Source organism: Hibiscus syriacus, unplaced genomic scaffold (genome assembly GCF_006381635.1).
Source record: "Hibiscus syriacus cultivar Baekdansim isolate YM2019G1 unplaced genomic scaffold, ASM638163v2 tig00111013_pilon, whole genome shotgun sequence".
Classification (NCBI taxonomy): Eukaryota; Viridiplantae; Streptophyta; class Magnoliopsida; order Malvales; family Malvaceae; genus Hibiscus; species Hibiscus syriacus.
Window position 1 is genome coordinate 1,058,649 of NW_024062953.1, and position 21,914 is coordinate 1,080,562.

General features: G+C 32.9%; 2 protein-coding genes across 4 annotated transcripts; both read right to left on the reverse strand.

Annotated features, from left to right (window-relative positions):
• Positions 1 to 2,183: 2,183 nt before the first annotated feature.
• LOC120149885 (protein LEO1 homolog) lies at positions 2,184 to 3,210 on the reverse strand. Its single transcript, XM_039162588.1, has 3 exons — positions 2,863 to 3,210; positions 2,471 to 2,616; positions 2,184 to 2,366 (listed from the first exon to the last, which is right to left on the reverse strand). The coding sequence occupies exons 1-2, from the start codon at positions 3,129 to 3,131 to the stop codon at positions 2,490 to 2,492; spliced, it is 396 nt and encodes a 131-aa protein (XP_039018519.1). The 5' UTR covers positions 3,132 to 3,210; the 3' UTR covers positions 2,184 to 2,366; positions 2,471 to 2,489.
• Positions 3,211 to 5,488: 2,278 nt separating this feature from the next.
• LOC120149945 (auxin response factor 19-like) lies at positions 5,489 to 21,798 on the reverse strand. Of its 3 annotated transcripts, XM_039162664.1 has the most exons (16): positions 21,787 to 21,798; positions 11,842 to 11,847; positions 11,570 to 11,663; positions 10,775 to 10,887; positions 10,577 to 10,672; positions 10,215 to 10,271; positions 9,954 to 10,109; positions 9,762 to 9,846; positions 9,383 to 9,473; positions 9,133 to 9,297; positions 8,806 to 9,001; positions 8,379 to 8,517; positions 7,433 to 8,283; positions 6,458 to 7,402; positions 6,057 to 6,247; positions 5,797 to 5,968 (listed from the first exon to the last, which is right to left on the reverse strand). In XM_039162664.1, exons 3-16 carry the CDS (start codon positions 11,610 to 11,612, stop codon positions 5,797 to 5,799), a joined length of 3,300 nt encoding a protein of 1,099 aa, XP_039018595.1. In that variant the 5' UTR covers positions 11,613 to 11,663; positions 11,842 to 11,847; positions 21,787 to 21,798. The 3 variants fall into 3 exon arrangements, with proteins under 3 accessions (XP_039018594.1, XP_039018595.1, XP_039018593.1); XM_039162662.1 differs by having other exon boundaries at positions 6,458 to 8,283; XM_039162663.1 differs by lacking the exons at positions 11,842 to 11,847; positions 21,787 to 21,798 and having other exon boundaries at positions 5,489 to 5,968; positions 6,458 to 8,283; positions 11,570 to 11,612.
• Between the last annotated feature and the right edge of the window lie 116 nt (positions 21,799 to 21,914).

Consider the following 21,914-nt stretch of genomic DNA (forward strand, 5'->3'; position numbering starts at 1 on the left):
CTAAATTGGTCCCAAACTTAATTACTCCTTAAAATTTTGATCAATCTAATTTCATCCCTAAACTATGACCTTTTTCCAAATTGGTCCCTAAACTTTTGAATATTTCAATTTCATCCTAAATTCATCTAAATATGTAATTAGTTTCAAGTACAATTTAACCTATTTTTTCTTTGTTTTTCCAAACATGATTATATAAATTGGTCTAACAATTTTATTAACAAGCGATGTGATTAGTGTATATGTATAGTTTGGGATGAAGATGAAATGTTCAAATGTTTAAGGATTAATTTAGGATAATAGTCATAGTTTAGGGAATAAATTAAAAAATTAAAAGTTTAGAGACCAATTTAAAATGAAAGTTAATCTTCTATGAATTTTACTGACATGTTATTATTGTATTGTCATTAGCATTTAACAAAAATATTACATAGTGGAACAAATAGTTATCACAATTACCCACTCCATCGCTTTCATCTACCTTTTATTACATTAATGTTTTCATTCAAAATGGATTAGTACAAAATATATGAATTTATTCGAGTTTTATTAATAGTTTTTGTGAAATTTAAACTTAAAAATTAGTTATGAGTTAACATATTAAGTGGTCTCAGTAATTAAAGGGAGTGTTATTTTCTTTTGAGATCCTGGATTCGAGTAACTGTGTCTACAAAGGTTGTGCTAAGTAAGATTATAAACATATATTATCTTGTAACCACCCTAGACTATTAAAAAAATTGATACGAAGGTTGAAGAAAAAATAAGAGTTAATTGTATCACACATCCCTAAATTATAAATCTTATATTAAATCAGTCCTTAAACTCTTGAATATTTTAATTTCATCTCCAAACTATGACTCTCATTCTAAATTAGTCTTTTAACTTTTGAACATTTTAATTTCATCCACATAATATGAACCTAATTCTCAAATGGTCCCCAAAATTTGTAAATCTTCCAATTTTATCCCCAAATTTATCTAAATATGTAATTAGTTTTAACCTCAATTTTATTTTTTTCCGAACATATAATGATATAGGTTGGCATAATATTTTTATTAACATGAGATTTGAATCATATATATTGATAGTTTAAAGAAGAAGAAAATAGAATGTTCAAAAGGTTAGGGACCAAATTAAAATGAGATTCATAGTTAGAGGATACATAATGAAATTAACTCAAAATATTACAATACCTAAAGGGAAATAAATGTGGAAAAGTAACAAATGCATTATATATATATATATTATAGGAAATATAAAATTAGAAAATATTACAAAGATTCATATACATCTAGAAGCCTATTATCAAAATAAGGTTTTAAATTTAATTTTTCAGAAAAAAAAAATACGAGCGTAGTAATGCTATTATGTTAGTCGATAGATAGGGGCACTCATGTAATTAAATAGGACAAAAACTAAGTCCAGGATTAAAAGAAAGAGCAAAGGCAGGCCCCATACGCCCGTGTAGTTCGGTACGTGTCGGTCTCTTATTGGTTTTTGTTCAATAAAGACACGTGGGGTGAGTTAACTCGTGTGACGAGTCCACACACAGAGTCCAGTGACAACGACTACCGAGTCATTTAGTCTAGGGATAGGGATAACATAAAGGATAAGAGGTCAAGGATGTTGACACCTATCTTCAATTATTAATTTTTTAAATGATTTTTTATATATTGTTAATATTTTATTCTAAATAAATATTTATTAATTTTGGGATATGGGCCCCCACCTTAGGTTCAAACTTGAACATGAACTCACATATTTTGACTATTTTATGACTATTTTAATTTTAGGGTGAAGTATATAGATAGTCTCTAAATTGTTAAGACATTTGTATTTTGGTCACCTAATTTTTAAAACTTGTAATACAGTCACTAAATTTTTAATTCGTTTTCAATTCAGTTCGTACTGAGGTCTCGGTCTTGGGGTCAAATGGTTTTCGGTCAGTGCACTTTGATCATGTTCATCTGCAAAAGAATGACTAAAGTAAAAGTCTGACCTCATGTGCTTAAAGTAATTCAAACCCTCCAACACACTTCAACTTTCAATAAAAAATATCATAACTAAAAGCCTAATGAGTAGCAAAACAGTTTCTATATCAGTGACTATATTAAGGCATCCTTTAGGTAATGCTAAGTTAGATTCTTTCCAAAAGACGGGGAAAAATGCATAAGAAAATAAACCTTGGTTGGATGAGCATGACCTGGGCGAAATGGAACTTCTAGCTCCAACGGGGGACCAACTGGCTTCTCTTTTTGTTTCACCTCAACATGCTCGTCATCTGATTCATAACGAGCATCTTCATCATGCACCATATCTTCAAGTCTTGGACTCTTCCCATAGCTCCCTTCCTCCTCCATAGGAGATCTGTAATGGACAAGAATTTACATCATACTTCTAACATGACTACAGGCAGCCCAAAAATTCTGTAAAGACAAGAAATAAGAAACATATTGCTTTTGACAATTGATACAACTTCCTCTTGCTCCATTTCATGTCGAACTGCATATTCTAGCTTCATCTTCTTCTTCATCATCATCAGAAGCACCAAATACATCACGAATTTCTGCAGCTGAATGTGAAAGGTGAGTCGGATCCTTCTCCTCCCCCGGTGATTTGCTGCCATTAAGCCAAGTTGGGCACAACAATAAGGACACGAATGCATCCATGGAATCGTTATTATATAAGGCTGTGCATCTATTTTTTTCTTTCAGTTTTGGCAAAAAACCTTTTGCGTTTTAGAAAACTTGTAATACAGTGCCAAATTAACAAGCATTGAACACAAGGCAAACAAAATATAGGAGAGTAACAATAAAGGGGGGGAAACAGAGAAATGGAGACTGATTAAAGGATAGAACAAGTTACCTCATACTTCTAGCATGATCAACCTCTGCATCTTCATTATCAGTATAATGGTTTTCCTCAGACCTTTCTGAGCCACTCTCAATCACTTCCCTTCTCCGGCTAGTCACTACCCTCTTCCCATAATCTTCTTTTTCATCACTATCTGTATCTTTCGCCTCACTCCCTTCTCTTTGATCGCGGATATCTACTTCTTGGGAACTTTGTACTCTTTCACCTTCACTCTCTCCAGAATGAGGTTCTAAATCAGGTAGGTCACCATCACTCTCCATTTCTGCCTCATCATGTCCTATGTCAACTTCAGCTTCACCTTCGCCCTCAGGCTCCGTTGCACCCTCAACTTCATCCTATACACAAAATCGTATTAAACAGGAAGCTTCAAGCAATTCTTCTAATCACACCCAAAAACATTGAGAATTCCATAATAGCAGAAAATATCTACACAAATGATGACCAAATGTCCTATTATTAGAGGTCTTTCTAGACCCAAAGAATTGAGAAACCCACAACTGGTAGCTGTAAGAACAAAAATTTATCCCTTTCAAGATCTTTATATATATATATATATATATATATATATATATATATATATATATATATATATATATATATATACATATATATATAATTCGGAGAATAACTCTCAATAACAAAAAACATCTACGCAAACTAGGATTAACTATACTGAAACTCGCATTCTTCTTCATCCAAAAGAAAGGAGCATAAAACATGTACAAAACTATTGATTTGTAACATTCTAAACTGTAATCTACTAAAACACCCCCTCCAAGCTAAAGCTTCGGAGTCAAAAGTAGGAAGAAGAAAGGAGGAGGACCGGGGGATGTTAACGTCAATACTTTACTCGGAACGAACTAAAAGTTTAGTGACTGTATTACAAGTTTTAAAAGTTAGGTGACAAAATGTAAGCGTATATATATATACATATATATATAATTCGGAGAATAACTCTCAATAACAAAAAACATCTACGCAAACTAGGATTAACTATACTGAAACTCGCATTCTTCTTCATCCAAAAGGAAGGAGCATAAAACATGTACAAAACTATTGATTTGTAACATTCTAAACTGTAATCTACTAAAACACCCCCTCCAAGCTAAAGCTTCGGAGTCAAAAGTAGGAAGAAGAAAGGAGGAGGACCGGGGGATGTTAACGTCAATACTTTACTCGGAACGAACTAAAAGTTTAGTGACTGTATTACAAGTTTTAAAAGTTAGGTGACAAAATGTAAGCGTATATATATATACATATATATATAATTCGGAGAATAACTCTCAATAACAAAAAACATCTACGCAAACTAGGATTAACTATACTGAAACTCGCATTCTTCTTCATCCAAAAGAAAGGAGCATAAAACATGTACAAAACTATTGATTTGTAACATTCTAAACTGTAATCTACTAAAACACCCCCTCCAAGCTAAAGCTTCGGAGTCAAAAGTAGGAAGAAGAAAGGAGGAGGACCGGGGGATGTTAACGTCAATACTTTACTCGGAACGAACTAAAAGTTCAGTGACTGTATTACAAGTTTTAAAAGTTAGGTGACAAAATGTAAGCGTCCTAAAAATTTAGAGACTATTTATATACTTTACCCTTAATTTTATTTAGTTAATGAGCATACTATGTATTTTTCATAAGACACGATTATAAGATATATTTTTATCGAAGTGACAGAAATTTTGAAAAAGTTCAATGTATATATAATTCAAACCAAAATAAAAGAAATGAGAATAATAAACTTAAAATGTATGAATTTGATCTAAAAAGAATTAAAAAAATATGTAATATATGTCAGACATATTTGTATGAGCATGAACCGACCAAACAACAATGCATATATATAAGTTTTATCTACAATCATTCAATGAATATATATTTAAAAGATTATATTTAAACACTTAATATATATATATATATATAAACAATGTGAGACTTGAGAATCTCATAATCAAAACTTGTTGATTTTGAAATATCAAAGACAAGTTTTGAATTTGATCACTCATTTCAGATTTCATGGAATCGACATTCTTCTCTTTGTTTTTTTCTCTATTCGTTGTGTCGTTATTTACTTCCGAAATCCTATGTTTTGTATAGACTGGTGCAAAGGCCATATATTCCAAGTATGCTGGAACTGAGGTTGAGTTCAATGGTTCGAATCATCTTACCTTGAAGGACGACGACATTGTTGGGATTCTCGAAACAGGATGACATTAAAGACCTCAAGCCTCTAAATGACAGTTTTTATTAAGGTTTAATCCATTAATTTGGTTGCTATTTTATTGCAGTTTTTTCATGGATTCCTATTTGGTAGGATGATGAGTGTTTAAATGTGGATTGTTGCACAGGTTGCAGAAGCCGAGGAGAAAACCGCTGGTGGTTTGTTGTTGACCGAGGCAAGCAAAGAAAAACCTTCGATTGGCACGTTCAGTGCTTTCTTAGTTGGTCTGATAAGATTGTGTTGTGAGGTTTACAACTACAATTTATTAAGGCGCAATGATTTTGTAACAAATTTCATTGTTTCAGTTCACTTTCTGATATGAGAAAATAGAAAATGATATTGCATTGATATATTCATTTCACTTGAAAGAAATTTCCAACTGTATCTGCTGCTGCAACATGAGCAAAAATTGAGGCTGATTGTATCTTACAACTACAAAGCATGCCTGATAATGTCAGATTATCTCTAAATATGGTTATATTATACATTAAAATGATAACTTGCCTCAAGCCCCAAGTCAAAAAGTGGATGCTTTGCCAAGATTTCATGGCAGTGGTTTCAAAATTGAACACCATCTGAATCAGCATACTTTCTCCGAATATGAGTAAATTCACTTCATCAATGAGCCTAGACGAAGTCCAATGGCAGAAGATAGATCAATTTGTTTTAGCATTCAAGTTTTGAGACTTTTATCTGTTAAGAGGCAGCTGAGGTATCATCATAATGTCCTCTCCATGCATTTCCACTGTCAATCTCACTGCAAGCTTGATTGGGAACCACCACATTTCCGAGATCGCCATCCAAGCTCATCTGCTGTACTTCGGCGGATGACAGTATTTTTATGCTCTGAACACAGCTTACAAATTCTCTGCAAGGAGTTCGAGATTACAAAGTCAGGGACTTAAAACAGAGAGACCAAATACTGAAAGTTAGATCAAACTGGGGTTGTCGCTTACTCCCAAGGATCATCACCAACAAGTAATATGTCATTTTCGTGATCTACATAAACTAGTTTCCAGTCAGAACTTTGTGGATCTTCCATCTGCCCCACGATACCAAACATGCGGGCTAGATCATGCCTGAGTTCGTCATACCCTTTGTAGCGGGTCACGTCAATTGATCTTCCCACAGAGCCTCGCTTTTGCACCTTCACATGTTCAAACCAGCACCAAGCATTTAGAGCTTATATTATAACATTGGGATTTGCTTAAACTGCCTCATAATATATATGAATCAGACTGGTGAATAAAAACAATACTTGTTTAACTTGAACTCATGTTTAGTCTTGGAAAGTCTTGAGGTTAAAAAAACTGATTATATTGAATACGAAACATTTCTATTTGAGCTTCTTACATACCTTTGTATATGTTCGCATACGTTGAGTTTGGTTGGCCCACAATCCACCATTTAAAACTCCTGCATCGTTTATGGCAACGTCATTTGAACACCCAGCCTTGAAAGGTATGTTTGGCACACCAAACGACTGAGAGCTTATTGCAGCAGTAGACATCTCTGTGTCAATATCTCTTGGATTGCCACCATAATTAGAAAGCAGGTTTTGAAGATCCTTTTGAGAGTCATATCCCCTTGATAACAAAGTCTCAGGTGCCAGTACATCAGTATTAGGTGTAAATGGAAGATTGTTCTGAGGATGTAACTGGACATCACCTTCCAGAAAGGTGGGAAGGGAGAAATTATGCTGGATCGTGCCTGCATCCAGGCAGTATGATGTTCTGGAAGAGGATGCTTCTAATTGGTCTGGCACACTACTTTTGTACTTTGATTGTTCTGGACCTTTAGAGGCAGGTAGCTCATGTTTGATTCGGACGTCAGGCTTGCTCTGAAGCTCCTGAACCAGCGTACTTGCAGGATCAACAACTGGATCTGTCACCAATATGGGTGGTACTTGCTGACTTCTGCTTAGAAAGCTTGATGGTGAAACCTGACAATTATTGGTAGAAGGTGATGTTGAATATGATGGAGCATCATATTCTGTAAGACCAGAATGAGTTCTCATAGCCACAAGTGGTTTGTTCTGTCTCGGGGGTTGGCTCACTACAGGCTGTTGAGGCTGCATGAGCATTGATGTTGAAAAGCCATTGCTGCCAAGTGTTTGTGGACTCTGAGAAAGAGGCAACTGCTGTAATGGTTGGTTTTGTTGATGAATTGGCTGTTGCTGCATCAATGGAGACTGCAATTGTGATCCAGTTGGTGAGAGTAATTGTTGGGACGGCTGCTGCTGCTGTTGCTGCAATTTCTGTAATAGTTGTAATTGAAGCTGTTGCTCAGAGAGGCCCTGCTGAGCCAGTTGATGAATCTGCGGCTGGTGCTGTGTCCTCTGAGACAGACTTCGCTGCAATTGCATTTGTTGCTGTTGGCTCTCTACAAGGTTAGGTTGCTGTTCAATCTGTTGTTGATTCTGTGTCTCTTGAGGTAATGACGTTAAAGGATATGAAGTCTTATTAGCCAAAAGGATAGTTTGAGTTGGCTGGCTATTGTTTGTCGGTAATTGTGGTTGTTGCTGCTGAATCTGAGAATAAACACCTGGCTGATGCAAATTTTGATTCGGTATCTGGTTTGCAGCAGTGATGCCATTATTTATTTGAGCCGACACAAATTGTTGTTGCAACTGCTGCTGCGGCTGTTTCTGTGGTTGTTGTCTTTGTTGCTGCTGCTGCTGTGCCAGCTGCGGTTGTGACTGCTGTCCTTCTTGTTGCTGTTGTTGCTGCTGCTGCTGCTGTAAAGGTGGCTGAGGCTGAGTCGGTTGTTGTCGCTGCAACTGCTGTTGTGATGGTTGCTGTGGATTTTGATTCAGAGGAGTCTGAAATAACTGCTGGAGTTGCTGCTGCTGGGGCCATGTCATAAGCGCCTGAGGCAACTGGTTGACCTGGTTCGGATTAGCTTTGTTAAACTGCATATTTGATGCAGGTAATGCAGGAGCTTGAAAATTCAATAATTTGGAAGGATCATCGGCGCTAAGGTTATTTTGCAAATGATTTGAAGAAACCATTGAAGGAAAGAGTCCTGATTGAGCAGCTGCCAGCTGATTATTTTGTTGCATGTTCATCCACTGAACTAAACTCAAACCAGGAAAGCCTGAACTAGGTGAGTCCTTCATGCCAAAGTCATCTCCGAGCCAGGGCATAGCTCTCTTGAAAGCATTCTCAACATCACAGTCATTATCTGCAAAAGCATCTTCAAAGATTAGAACTAAGTTCTTTAATTTTCCTGTTATTTGTCCTTGTTTATAGCAAGATATATCTAGTAATAAGGTTCACCTGGCATCCCTGGTAGCTTGGGGAACCTGGGCCTGAAAAACGGTGGCGGGCATATGTAGAAAGGAGTTACAACAGGCTCAAAATCCCAAATTGAAACTCGGCTAGGCCGTTCACCAGCAGTTGATTCATCCCATCCTACCTGTTGAGATATAAAAGTAATTTCCCAAAATCGAAAAATTACAAGCCTTTTCTCCTTATGCAACAAATATCTAGCTTTACATGTTACCCTGGCAGATAAAGATTTATGTAGCCAAGTTCACATATATTAGAGCCATGTGGTATAACGGATACAACAGATGAACTTAAAATTTGCATGTTAATAATGTATTTTCCACTGCAATCATGCCAGACTCTTTCGGGAGGGGGGGAATGCAACATAAAAATGGACAACACTTCAATTAATACTATCAGAACGTCCAAAGAAAACCTGAATATTGCGCCACTGTGAATTCTTCCATCGCACGGGATCCAGGTCACTGATACCAGTAATCGTACCCATGTATCTGCGTACTCCAGACTCCTCAGTTTCAAACATCATTCTAAACCGCATGCCAAGAGAAACTTGGGTATACATGGCTTTGTTATACTTTGCCAAGGGTACCACAAACTCAGAAGGACTTGCCCTATCAAAATTAATAAAATCTATTCAGACATATCAACACCTTATTCTTTATGACGAAAAAAATAAAGAAAGATGATTACATGATAACAATGAATTAAAGGACGGTAAAAAAAAAGTTATAGGCAGAATTACCTTGGATTGTAGAATATAGTAAATGGGCTGTTATTTGCAGCAGCATGAGCCGCAGCAGCAAGGATCCCAATATGCATGCTATCACTAGAAATCACGGATGAAGAGAGAGCTGGCTGTTGTCTATTAGACCGCCTTATACCCAAGAGAAACTGCGACTTATCATCTCTACATTTAAGCAAAGAGTTCCAGTTAAGCAGCATAAAAAGGATATACATATGTGTCTTTGTATATGTATGTATATGAACCATACTTTATGAAAAGAACGGAATCACCAGCAAAAAGTCTTTTGTTGCTAACAAAGACACTCCAACCAGTAGTAAGAAGGTGCCTCTTTGGTTGACCTGCAAAGAAGCCATTATGCAATTAAGTATATTATTCCATTTCTTTATCCTCAAACTGTTTTGAGTAGCATAATACAATGAACAGAATGATATGAACGGTATAAAAGCATTATTAATTAAGATTAAGTAAAGTTGTGAACGATGGATTTCTTTATCCTCGAACTGTTTTGAGTAGCAAGGATGTTAATGAATTTATTTATGAGGACATAAGTAATAATCGCTTTGCAGCAAAAACAAAAGGACTTCTTGTGAAACGGAAGAAGGGTGACATATAGAAGAGACTGATACCTCGAAATATATGTCTAAATGTCCATGTATTCTCGTGTAAATCTCTGGCTACTAGCTCTTGAGCAGGTGGTTGCATTGAAAAATCCTACCAAATATCATCATTTTAGTCTTGATAAAAGTAGGCACAAAAAGCTTACATCATGCCTCTGAAATCGTAAAATAGAAATCAAAATATTGAAAATTTTTACACACCAGAGGAGGGAAGATCTTCTCAGCTGCTCTACGAGGTATAGAAAATCCACCATGAGTGCTAGTGTCACTAGCTGTAAGAGTCTTGCAAAAGAACTCGGCAGGTTGTCTACTTTGCTTGAGGCCTATATCAGATGCCAGTAATGCTTCCCTGTCATACTGTAGAATACTACTTTAAAATTCTTCCCCAAATTTCAGGAAGGAAAAAGGAGGCAGTTACTGTGATATTAATATAGTAATTCTCAAATGGACCAATTGACCTACTTTGCTTACAGGTTGAAGAGTCATCTGAGCATAGACCTCATCAGTTTCCGGATCAGCCTGATTCAAAATTTAAATAAACAAATAAATTAGAAGCTTCAAAGAACCTTATAACTTCATTTTTCGATCATTTCTAACTGTTACAAAGTTATCTATACCATCTGGATGACCACATGGATGCACACCTAAGTCAGCAACAACTTTGCTTAAAGGAAAGAGATATTGTCAATCAAATGGTGCAGCATGTAGCTGTGCACATACATCTCGAGATAAATGCACAAAATTCATTTAGGAACAACCACTTTCCCTTCAACGGTTTAAAGAAAAAAAGAAACTCGGGATAATGACGGCATGCTTTTGCTTACATGCAATTTGACATTATGTAGCATGCAAATTAACTTGGAAGGAAGGTTAGGGTAGCTTGGAACGAAATCAATCTCCTTCTGCATCGATGCCGCAACCTGAGAAGAAAATATACATCAATTAGAAAGGATTAAAAAAATCATAAAAGACCAAATTCAGAAACAATTATTCCATAGCAATGAATGAGGAAAATGACTCACTTGCTCGCTATGGCCTTGAGGAAAGTAAACCACCAAACTTCCAACTGGCGGCAAAGAAACAAGTGGTCCAGCACAAGCATGCCATAATTCTGAATTGATACTCTTCCTTTCCCCTGCATTACCGAAACCAACCAGAATATTATCAAACATCCCAAAAAAACACACAAGAGAAGAAGAAGAAAAAAGTCAAAAAAATATTAAAAGCTTCAACCACCAAAAAATTCACAATATCCATATCCTTCAAATTTTTCGAATGATAGACAAGTTAAGAATCAACTATATAGAATTATAGACCTCAAAGCAAGAAATCCCCAATTCATAAAAAGGTTATCATGAATATTCTTATATAACTAAGACATTATCTTTGCCCCTTGTTTCACCTCCAATTTGCAAATGGTAAATGATCCCAAACCCAAATCTTTCCCTCTAAAAAAAGGGAAACTTTACACTCAGTTCAGTTGCAATAACTTCATTTCTTGTCTTGTTGCTAGCTACTTTTCATTTTTATGGAAATTGAGTTTTAAAGGATTTCTCAAAAGATTATAGTATAAAGCATTAAATGACACCAAACAAGAAACTAATTTCTTTAAACCAACAACAATTTAGAGGGGATCTGGCAATTGTAGGGGGGAAATCCGTCAACAACTAAATATATGCTAATAATTAAGCAAAAATCTTCTAATACTCAGGAAGAGACTCCGCGGTACCACCAATCATTCTGATACAGGTTACTATACCAAAAAAAAACTTCCAGTATTCAAATCAAAAAAGAAATTGGTAAGGCGAAAAACAAACCTTCAGCAGGATTTGCCAAAAACCCATTTGGTGGAGCCTTCATGCTTCATACAAATTTGGGTCAATTAAGAAAAAACAACAGTAAAAAACCCTTCTCTCAGCGAATCCAATAACTTGTTTTGCTCCAACAGAAGGTGAAAAATAGATCAGCTTTCTCAACCATAAATTTAACTTCAACTCTACAAGGAAACACCGCCGCCACTGCTGCTGCTGCTGTCATTCACATTCAAAAATCCCCCAAAAAAGAAACTAAATCCCTAAATTGTAAATACAGAAAACTTAGTTCATTTCGGAGCTTGTAACAAGCTTTTGATTCGTTCTGGTATTTCAATCACACAAAACATTTCCTTCTCCAATCGGTTCCGAGAAGCCGAACTATCTGCCCTAAATGTTAACCGCCGGTGACCTGAAACTCGCCGTTTTGGGTCCAGAAGCCGACGAGAAAAAAATCAAATAAAAAAAGGAGGAAAAAAGGAACTTTATGGGATCAAGGAGAATGAAACAGACTTGTCACCGTGAAATCAGAGAGACAAAGCCAAAGGAAAACAAAACAAAAGTAGCTTTCTTTCCTTTTTTTTTTCTTTACTTTCTCTGTTCTTTTTTAATAATAATTTTGTGAGGAAGAAGAAGCCGACAATATAATAATATAATATAGGCTGAGGCGATCAGGCCTGGTAAATAAATTAAAAGAAAAAGAGAAAGGTGAACTCTTTGGGTTAACTTCACTAGACGTCTCCTATTTATAGTTTAGATTTTAATTTGATTCATACAATTTCATTACATTCAAATAGAATTTGTCAGGTTTTTCTATCAACTTAGTCCTCAAATTGAAGATATATTTGACGTACACTCTTTGATTAAAAATATTTTAGGTACTTGAAAGAAAAAGTTATATATTTTAAATACTTACTTTAACCAAAACATACTTTAGATATTTATATGAAAAAATCAGTATACTTTATATACTTATTTGTGATATAAGCCAATATTTAATGTTATTAAAGTTTAAGAGGATTATTTGTTTTATTTAATGCTTTGGATCAAGATTGACGTCATGATTTTTTAGGAGGGTCAAAATTGAATTATATATTTTATAGAAATGAAAATGCAATTTTACCACTTTATAATTTTTAGAACGAATAAATAATAATTTTATTGTTTTAGGGGTTAAATTTAAATTTATAAATTTTAGTTGGACTTATATATAATTTCATCATTTTAATTAGACTCAAGTCGTTTATATAATAAATTAAAACTTGATTCATATATTTTAAATATAATCGTCATTAAATTCGAGCTAATATTTAATGTTCAAGTCGATAGTTAAACTCTTGGAAGGATATGATTGATACGACATTATACTTTGATTTACAATATTTTGAAGTTTTGGACCAATTTAGAATATCAACCATAATTGGGGACCGTTTAAGTGAAATTAAACCTTTTTACCTTTTTGAATCAAATTTAACTGTTGCGCGTGCTATTTCACGCATGATGTAATGCGATTAGCGGAAAGTTAAAATTGGCATCAAAATTTGGGAGATGCGAGCGTGGAACTTCACGATTGGTGCACTGCAATTGCCGGAAAAGTTAAAAAAAATTGGGAGATACGCGCGTGCGTCGTCGTAGAGTGCGTAAGGCGTTGTCGTTTTTATAGAGGTGCAAAATAAAGGGTAAATATATATTTTGGTACCTGATATTGACATCAAGATGCAATTTGGTATCTAAACTATTTTTGTCTAATTATGTGCATGAACTTGGCTTTAAGGTTCAATTTTTTGAAGAAAAAAAAATCGACTAGATACCTAAATTTGAGTTGTTAGTTCAAATTGATACTCATATTTCACTTTTAGTTCAAATTGATACTTAAAATAAACTACTTATTAATTTAAGCCATGAATCCAAGTTTAAGTACTAATTTAAACCTAAAATCCAAGTTCAGGTATCTAATTGGAACAAAATAAATTAAGATTTGTAGATGTTGAAAAGAGCGTCGATGACAAAAAAAACATAATGTTAGTAATGATTTTTTTGAATAGTTCAATGACCAAACAAAATAACATAGTATATTCGGGACTAATTGTATAGTTTGACCTTAAACTTTTAGCTGTTAAGTATTACTCCCTCTTCCTCAATTATTTTGTCACATTTGTGTTTTTAAATCATTTCATTTAAAATGTTACTTTACAAAACTAAAACAAATAACCTATCAAGTGGATTCAATAGAATAGAAAGAAGAAATTTTGATCTCATTAGAAGTTTTGAGTTAAGGTCACGATGATATGTAGAGTGTGAAGCGGTGTTAATAAGTTAAAAAAATTCTAAACATATATTACCTTTTAAAGAACTTAATAAATTTATATTTCCTATTTTACCCTCTAACCTTATAAAGAAATTGATTATTTAAGAAAAATTTGTCAATTCAACCTTTTTATATGGTGACATAGAAAATGTTAAATGTATAGTTTTATTCTAGCATTCAATGAAGTTAATATGCTTTGCAAATGAAATTCATGAAAATAGGGGACTAATTTAGTAATATTTAGATTTAAAGGCACACTCCTCCCTTAATAGTTTCCATAAATCCAATGTCCCAAACAAAAGGGAATTTTTAAAAAATAAATATATCATTACACAACCAATTATATAACTTACTCCTAATATACTAGCTCCATTTAATTATGTGGGTCAAACTTCAATTTGACCTTAATGTTACATGTTTAATTTCCAATTAGCACATAATATATCTTATAGAATTAACATATTTTGCTTTGGGTAACTCATTAATTACTATTATTCTTTTCACTGATCATATGCATGTATGTTAAACCTTACATAAATTAAATAGTTAATCTGTTGTCACTACTTGTATAATAATAATAATAATAATAATAATTATTATTATTATTATTATAAAAGTAGTTGTTGGTGGTGGTGTAATCATGGATAGACATATAAATTTATGTTTGAGGGAGCGAACATTTAAAAAACATTATATCAGAAATTTTGGGAGAGCGAAATAACAAAATTTAAAGGGGTAGAAATTAAATCATAAATATAAAATATAAAGAAGATACTTAAATTATACGAGAAATAAAAATTTTCAGGGTGTGCAACTATCCCAACACCCTCTCGTTTCATCCATGAGTGTAAAATATATTTTATTTGTTTATACTTAAAAATCCACATCTTCACTTTAAAGGAAAGAATTAAATGTACTATTAATTTGAACCTACTAATAATATTATAAATATAGAAAAACCAAGTTATATCGGATTAAAATATAGGGATTAAATATTAAATTTTAACATAGTACAAGAACTAAAAATGTAATTCTACCATTAGAAAAAAATGTCAACTATATCTTTTAAAAATCAATTTAACAAAGATTACCATTTCCTTTCAAATTATAAATGATGATTGTAGTTAGAGCAACGTATTGCCTAACTAAATAGACAAGCTTGCTCAAGAAATTTGAGAAGTAAAGTTATAGAAAAGGGATTTTATATTCATTTTTTTATATTTCATGTCTTGTTTTATTTGTATTGCATTGCATGTCTCTTTCAATAATATTATTTTTAAGATTTGAATTTAAATATTTTATTTAATAATTTAACCTTTAAATTTTACTTTGATATTGGCCACTGAATTTGAATTTAATATGTAATTTGACCCATAATTTGTTTAATATAAATTTAAACTCAATTAGAATTTGATATATATAAATCTTAACACTTGAGACAATTTTTCATATGTAAATTAAAATTTTAATCATGACTTTTAAATTATACAAAAAATTAGGAGTCAAATTACAGCTCAAGCATAAAGTAATGGCAAGGACCAAATTACAAAAGAAGATGGGAATAAATTGCAAATCAAAGTCAAAACCATGGCCGAAAGGTACATTGATCCTATGATAAAAAAATTGTAAATTATAGCGACGTGGTTGATTAAAGTGGAAAACAGTTTGATAACGTCTAAGCGTGTTTCAAGTTTGAGGTCTTATATATACAAAAAAATCCCCGCTAGAATACTCACCTATCAAAATTAGATATACGACCCAAATCGATTTGAATTAATTAAAACAAATCCATTAAAAATAAGGAGGGCAACAAAAAGTAATTGTAAATTATAGACATAGATTAATTAAATATAATTTATATAAAATATGATTAGATTATACTTTTTTTCTTATTTATAGTGGAAGGACCCGCAAAAGCAGGAGATTTTCATATGTCACCGCCTTGATGATTCCTTAATGGGACATCATTATATATCAATTTTAAAGTTAAGCTTTTGCATAATTAAGTCTTCTGAGTTTAATTATTAATAATAAAAGGGATAAAGCAACATTTAGTTTGTTAGTTTTATAATATTTTCAATTTGGCCCTTAACAATTTTGTCCAATTATAGTTTTGGAATTTGACAACTTTTCTCAAATTTTATATTAGTCTTTAAATTTGTCCTCTAATTTTGATTATGCTTTGTATTTATATTTTTATTTAAAAGCATAGTCTAATGATGTCTAATTTTATGTATTATCAGTGAATTAGATCATATTCCATCATTAAAAATGAAGTTAAGTGAATTTAGTTTTAGACTTATATAACAAATTGATACATGTTGAATTATACTATAATCAAATAAATCTATGAGTGAAATATTATTCCAACTGAATCTTTATTTGAAAATTCTATAACCAGATTTTAGAAACTTATTTAATCAATGATTTTCAAATAAGGGCTTAATTGAGATACCATTTCACTTGAGATATTACTTGACAATTGCCTAATTCGACAGAGATCAGTTGATTATCTAAGCCTTAGTTTTAGAATATACATTATAAATTATTGAATAATCGTTCAAATATCAATTATATAAAAAATTATTAATATGTGAGCATCTTAATTTAGTATAATAATATTTTTGGCTTTTAAATTTTAAAAAATGTCATCTTATACCCTTGACATATATGATCACATCATTATCTAATGACAAGCATATTTTAATATGTCAAAATTTGACATGTATGATTTATATGAATAAAACATGAAATTCAATAATTATTTAAATATCAATTATATAAAAAAAATATTAAAATTTGAGCATATTAATTTTCTTCTTAAATTATAAAATTAATCATTTTAATCCTTGACTTTTCTTTAATTTCTTTTGATTTTTGGTTTAATTTAATTTTTTTATTAAATTAAACCAACGAAATACCCATTTTTTAATAACATATATATATTTGCAAAATGAATTTATATGTTGGTAATATGATCTCGAACATGGGGAACTATGAATGATGTCAGAGGCAGCCATTGGAACCACGGCGGCACCCCAAGGCCATGTGAGGTGGTGCAGCTTTTGTCGGCCCAACCAGTTCCGTCTCCGACCAATGTGTGGGGTTTTGGTCTGGTCTGAGTTATATATATATATATATATATATATATATATATATATATATATATATATATATATATATATATATATATATATATATATATATATCTTAATTTTCCCCCATGTTTCAACACATCAAAATCCCTACATGAGTGGCTATGGATTCTCCGGTTGCTCACTGCACTGCAAACATATATATATGTTCATGTTGACACATCTAAACCAAAAAAGCACTTATAATTGTACGTATTTATATACAGATAGGTGTTGGTTATGAGGTGAACATATCATCTGTAATTTCGCTTTCTTCGGCTATGCTCCTCCTCAGCCTGTCAAGTTGCATGCATGGAGGAGCGACCAAGCTCTAGGTGCTCGCCATAAAAGCTTTAACAACTTATTGATTTAAGATTGTAAACGAATTGAACTTAAACAAATGATTTTATGTTCAGGTCCATTTGTTTATTTTTAACTTTTGTTTATTAAAATAATACAAACCAACCTAATATTCTCTGCCTTTAACCCTAGTTGCTTCCCCTTCTTTTCTTCTTTGCTTGGCATGCAATGCCATCAATTTTAATGTTACTCGCCGATTGTTTATATTCCTTATTTTTTTATATTTTTATATTTTTTGTTTTTTAGTTTTTAATAACTTTATCTTTATGTCATTTTTTTTAATTTTTATGACACTCTTTCGTCTATCTTTTGCCATGTTTTATTTTTTTCATCGGTCATCTGACCTTATTTCTTTTGTTTAATTTTTTCAGGATTGGATTAGTCATTGTCACAATTGATTAAGATGATACTTATTTATTAATCTACTGATCTTCCCTGTTTTGGACCCTCGAATTGGACTTAAATACATTGTTTGTGTTCATAGATAATTTTCTCACGACGCTCAATTTTAATTTATGGTTGTTCATGGTCTTTTAGTAGTTTTAAGAGAAAATAACTTCAGTGACCGAAAATGCCTTATAATATACGATTTTAACCAACTTTTTTTTGGATTTGCGAAAGCGATCTCGAATTCGCAACGCGAACTCCAATTTCGCAACTTGATTTCTGAATTCACAACGCGAATTTTATTTTCGCAACTCGATTTTCGAATTCGCAACACGAATTTTAATTTCGCAACAGGTTTTAGTTTCACAACACAAATGTTTTGGGTATATAACTACGCAACAACAACAACTCATAACCTAAATCCCTAAATCGAAACTCATCTCCATTTATCACTATTTCCGTCGATATCCGTTTCTATATCCAACGACATCCTTCTCCATCTCTATTTTTTTTACATAATTTTATTTCTATATAATTTTTCAATGATTTCTCTCCCAAATTATCAACTATCAACTTAATAAAGGTATGTTTTTCTCTAAGTTAGTGATGATATGTAGTTTATAGCTCGTTTGTTTAGTAAATTAATTTACAATTTGTAGAATGAAATCATCTAATGTTGATCATGTTTGGATAGATTTGTGTTTTGGAGGGTCATGGGAGAATGTTCATGGTGTTTTACAATATATGCCTTTACCCATGAATCTTCAACTAAAATTGTCATTAAAAAAATTAACTTATGAAACTCTAATGTTAAATGTTGCAAAGAAATTGAATTTAGAGCCTCTAAGTGGATTTAGGCTATCTTATCAGAGAAAATGTAAAGTTTATTTGTTAACCGACAATGAAGATGTTGAACGATTCATTGCTTACATTAGTGTTTTGCAAGAAGATGATGTTACATTGTATGTTGTTGAACCTAGAAGTAGTGAAGTTGGGTCAGTAGCGGATAGTAATCAACTAAGTTCTTCAACCCCAGTTTATGGTGCTCACAATGTACACTGTTGTTATGAACCTCAAAATTTAATGGTTACACCATAATTTCATCACCAAGAAAATTTTGTTTCACCACATTTCCAATACCAAACACAATATCAAACACAATCTCAAAACCTGCAACCTTTTCCTAATCCAAATCCCAATCAACTTTCAGCACCAAATTCCGGTTTTCGTATTGACCAGTTAGACGATTATGAGCCAACATAAAAAATTGTGAGTACTAGTCAATATTCGAAATTTGATCTTGGTCAATACCCAGACTTTGATCTTGGTCAATACTCGGATTTTGATGATGTTTCAGAAGAAGAAACATACCCTGCGTGTAATGATTTTGATATTGGTCAATACCCGAATTTTGATGATGAAACAGCCGTTGCCGAGGAAGATGTTGTTGATAATAATGAGGAGGAAATTACGACTGTGAATGAACATGTTGAACATCCATTATGTAATTCATATAACCCTGAAGAAAAAGAAGAAGAAGAATAAGTCCCCGAAGAAAAAAAAAAGAAGAAAATGCCACGGGAGTATAACTGGAATATGCCAGAATTACTTCAGATACCTGAAGAAGAGTGGTAAAGATAGCAGTTGATTGTTACACAAAAGTTATTCGTATCAAGAAAGATTATTGTTTTGATATAAAGGAAAACTTGAAGATAACTTTGTATATGAAATGTGTGGAAGATGGCTATCAACTAAAAGTTAACAAATCAAGCAAAGATCGTTTCAAAACAAAGTGTATGATTGACAAAAACTGTACGTGGCGTATGATTGCAAAGAGGATAAAAGATTGCGAAATGTTTCAAGTTAGGACTTTTATTGATAAACATACATGTTCAAGAACTCAAGTTTTTCCTCACCATAGACAGACAAACAAAAATGTGTTGGGTGGTTTTCTGTCTGAGTTAATATTTTTGAATGGCAGGGTATATCGGGGACATGAAATTATGACTGACATGAATTCTCTGTTCAAGATTAGTATCTCATATTCTCAAGCTTGGAGAGCCAAATGTTATGCCTTGGAATTGTTGAGAGGGTTTCCAGAAGCATCGTTTGCCCAACTGCCGGCTTATTGTCACAATTTAAAACTGAAAAATCTTGGGTCGGTAACTCATATCAAAACAGATAGAGATGGACGCTTTGAGTTGTTGTTTATCGCCATTGGTGCTGCGGTTAGTAAATCAATATAATTTTGTTGACTCATTTTTGTTAGTTATATGCATTTCACATTTAAATGATTATGTCTTGTGTATATTATTTTGTAGATTTATTCGTTTATTACTTGCATGCGCCCAATTATTATAGTTGACGGAGCTCATTTAAAAGGTCGATACCTTGGAGTAAACTTATTAGCAGTAGCCATGGATGCTAACAATGAGATACTGCCAATAGCTTACGGGGTTGGCAAATCTGAAACCTCTGATTCATGGATATGGTTTATGGGGTATCTTAGGGATTGCATAGGTCCTATTAGCAATTTGACAATCATATCTGATAGGGTAAACTCAATTGACAACGATGTTAGAAGGTGTTTCCCAAATGATTTTCATGGACTTTGTGGTGTTCATTTGTACAGAAATCTAAAATCAATGTCTGATGGTATAAAAAATCAAAAATGGACTACTAGAAGGCTGTAAAAGCTTATCGGGAAGTGGATTTTAATAAGCATATAAATTGTTTAAGACGTGTTTTGCCTCAATGTGCTCAAACACTAGAAGATGTCGGGTTTGAAAGATGGTCAAGAGTATATCAACTTGGAGCAAGATATGGTTTCATGACGTCTAATAGTGCAGAATCAATCAACGCTCTAAGTCGTCATTCCCGTAAATTACCCATTACTATGTTAATAGAGTTTTTTCGAGCCTCTATTCAACAGTGGTACTACAAGAAAAGAAACCATGCAGGTATTATTTCTTTAAATTCGTAACTTATCATAATTTTACTAAGTATTATTTATTTAAATTTACAGGAACATTGGAACGTCATGTTACACCATGGACTAAAAAAAAGATAACGAAACGTGTTGTGAAGTCAACGTCATGGAGAGTTGAACCATGTTCAAACACTTTGTTTGAAGTATTGGATAATAACTTAAATGGGCTTGTCGATCTAAATGCAAAGACATGTAGTTATATGAAATGGCAAACATCTGGTTATCCGTGTGGCCATGTTATAAAAGTTGCTATTCATCTAAACCAAGATGATTCAAGTGCATACGTTATGGATTGCTACACCACAGAAGTATATCGACAGACTTATGCCGAGATTGTCTACCCTATTCCACATCCTTCTGAGTGAGACATACCAGATGTCTTACAAATAATTTTGCCACTAGTCATGGACAGCAGGCTACCTGGCCGACCAAAAAATCATGATCGTATACCGTCTAAGGGTGAAGAGAAGAGGATATCGACATGTAGTCGGTGCAAGGAAAGTGGTCATACAAGGTTGACCTGTGAATCACCAATGCCATCACAATCATCTTTTCCTCTACCAATATATGGATCTTCATCAAAATTCAAAGCTCATATGGTGTCAAGCAAAAGGAAATCAAAATCGCAATCAAAATCCCAATCACAACCGGCTTCACCTTTTGGGACTTATTAACTTAGGTGATTTTTAAATGCAAACGTTGTATTATGTGTATTTTATATGTGAAAGCATACATTTCAGTTAGACATTCATTAGTAACTTGAGTTTGAACATTGCTATGATCTGTTCAGTTGTTATCACTTATCAGATTTTTTGTTACGATTGTTGAGAAAGTCAAATTCGCAACGAAAAAGTCAAATTTGCATTGCGATTGTTGCGAAAGTTAAATTCGAAACGCGAAATTGATTTTCGCGTTGCGAAAGTATACCTTCAAAAGGTCTTTTTTGCCTTCAACATAATGCATATTGAAATTTAAAACAACAAATAAACTTTTACAAATCAATTAAACAAGCAAAAAATAAGAATTATTTACACATCAATTAAACAAATCAACTTTTACAAATACATCAATTTCACGCAGACAGTTGTTTATGCACAAATACATCAATTTCACACATCTCACTTCAGGATTAACCTGCAGAAACCAAACATTTGCTCAAACAACACTTTCTAC

Excerpts from the sequence above, each read along its gene's own strand:
- LOC120149945 (XM_039162663.1), bottom strand. The coding sequence starts at position 11,612 with ATGAAGGCTCCACCAAATGGGTTTTTGGCAAATCCTGCTGAAG. Across the intron at positions 9,474-9,761 it reads ATTTAGACATATATTTCGAG|GTCAACCAAAGAGGCACCTT; the intron begins GTATCAGTCTCT and ends GCTTCTTTGCAG. Across the intron at positions 9,298-9,382 it reads GATTCCGTTCTTTTCATAAA|AGATGATAAGTCGCAGTTTC; the intron begins GTATGGTTCATA and ends GCTTAAATGTAG.
- LOC120149885 (XM_039162588.1), bottom strand. The coding sequence starts at position 3,131 with ATGGAGAGTGATGGTGACCTACCTGATTTAGAACCTCATTCTGGAGAG. Across the intron at positions 2,617-2,862 it reads GATCATGCTAGAAGTATGAG|CAAATCACCGGGGGAGGAGA; the intron begins GTAACTTGTTCT and ends GCTTAATGGCAG.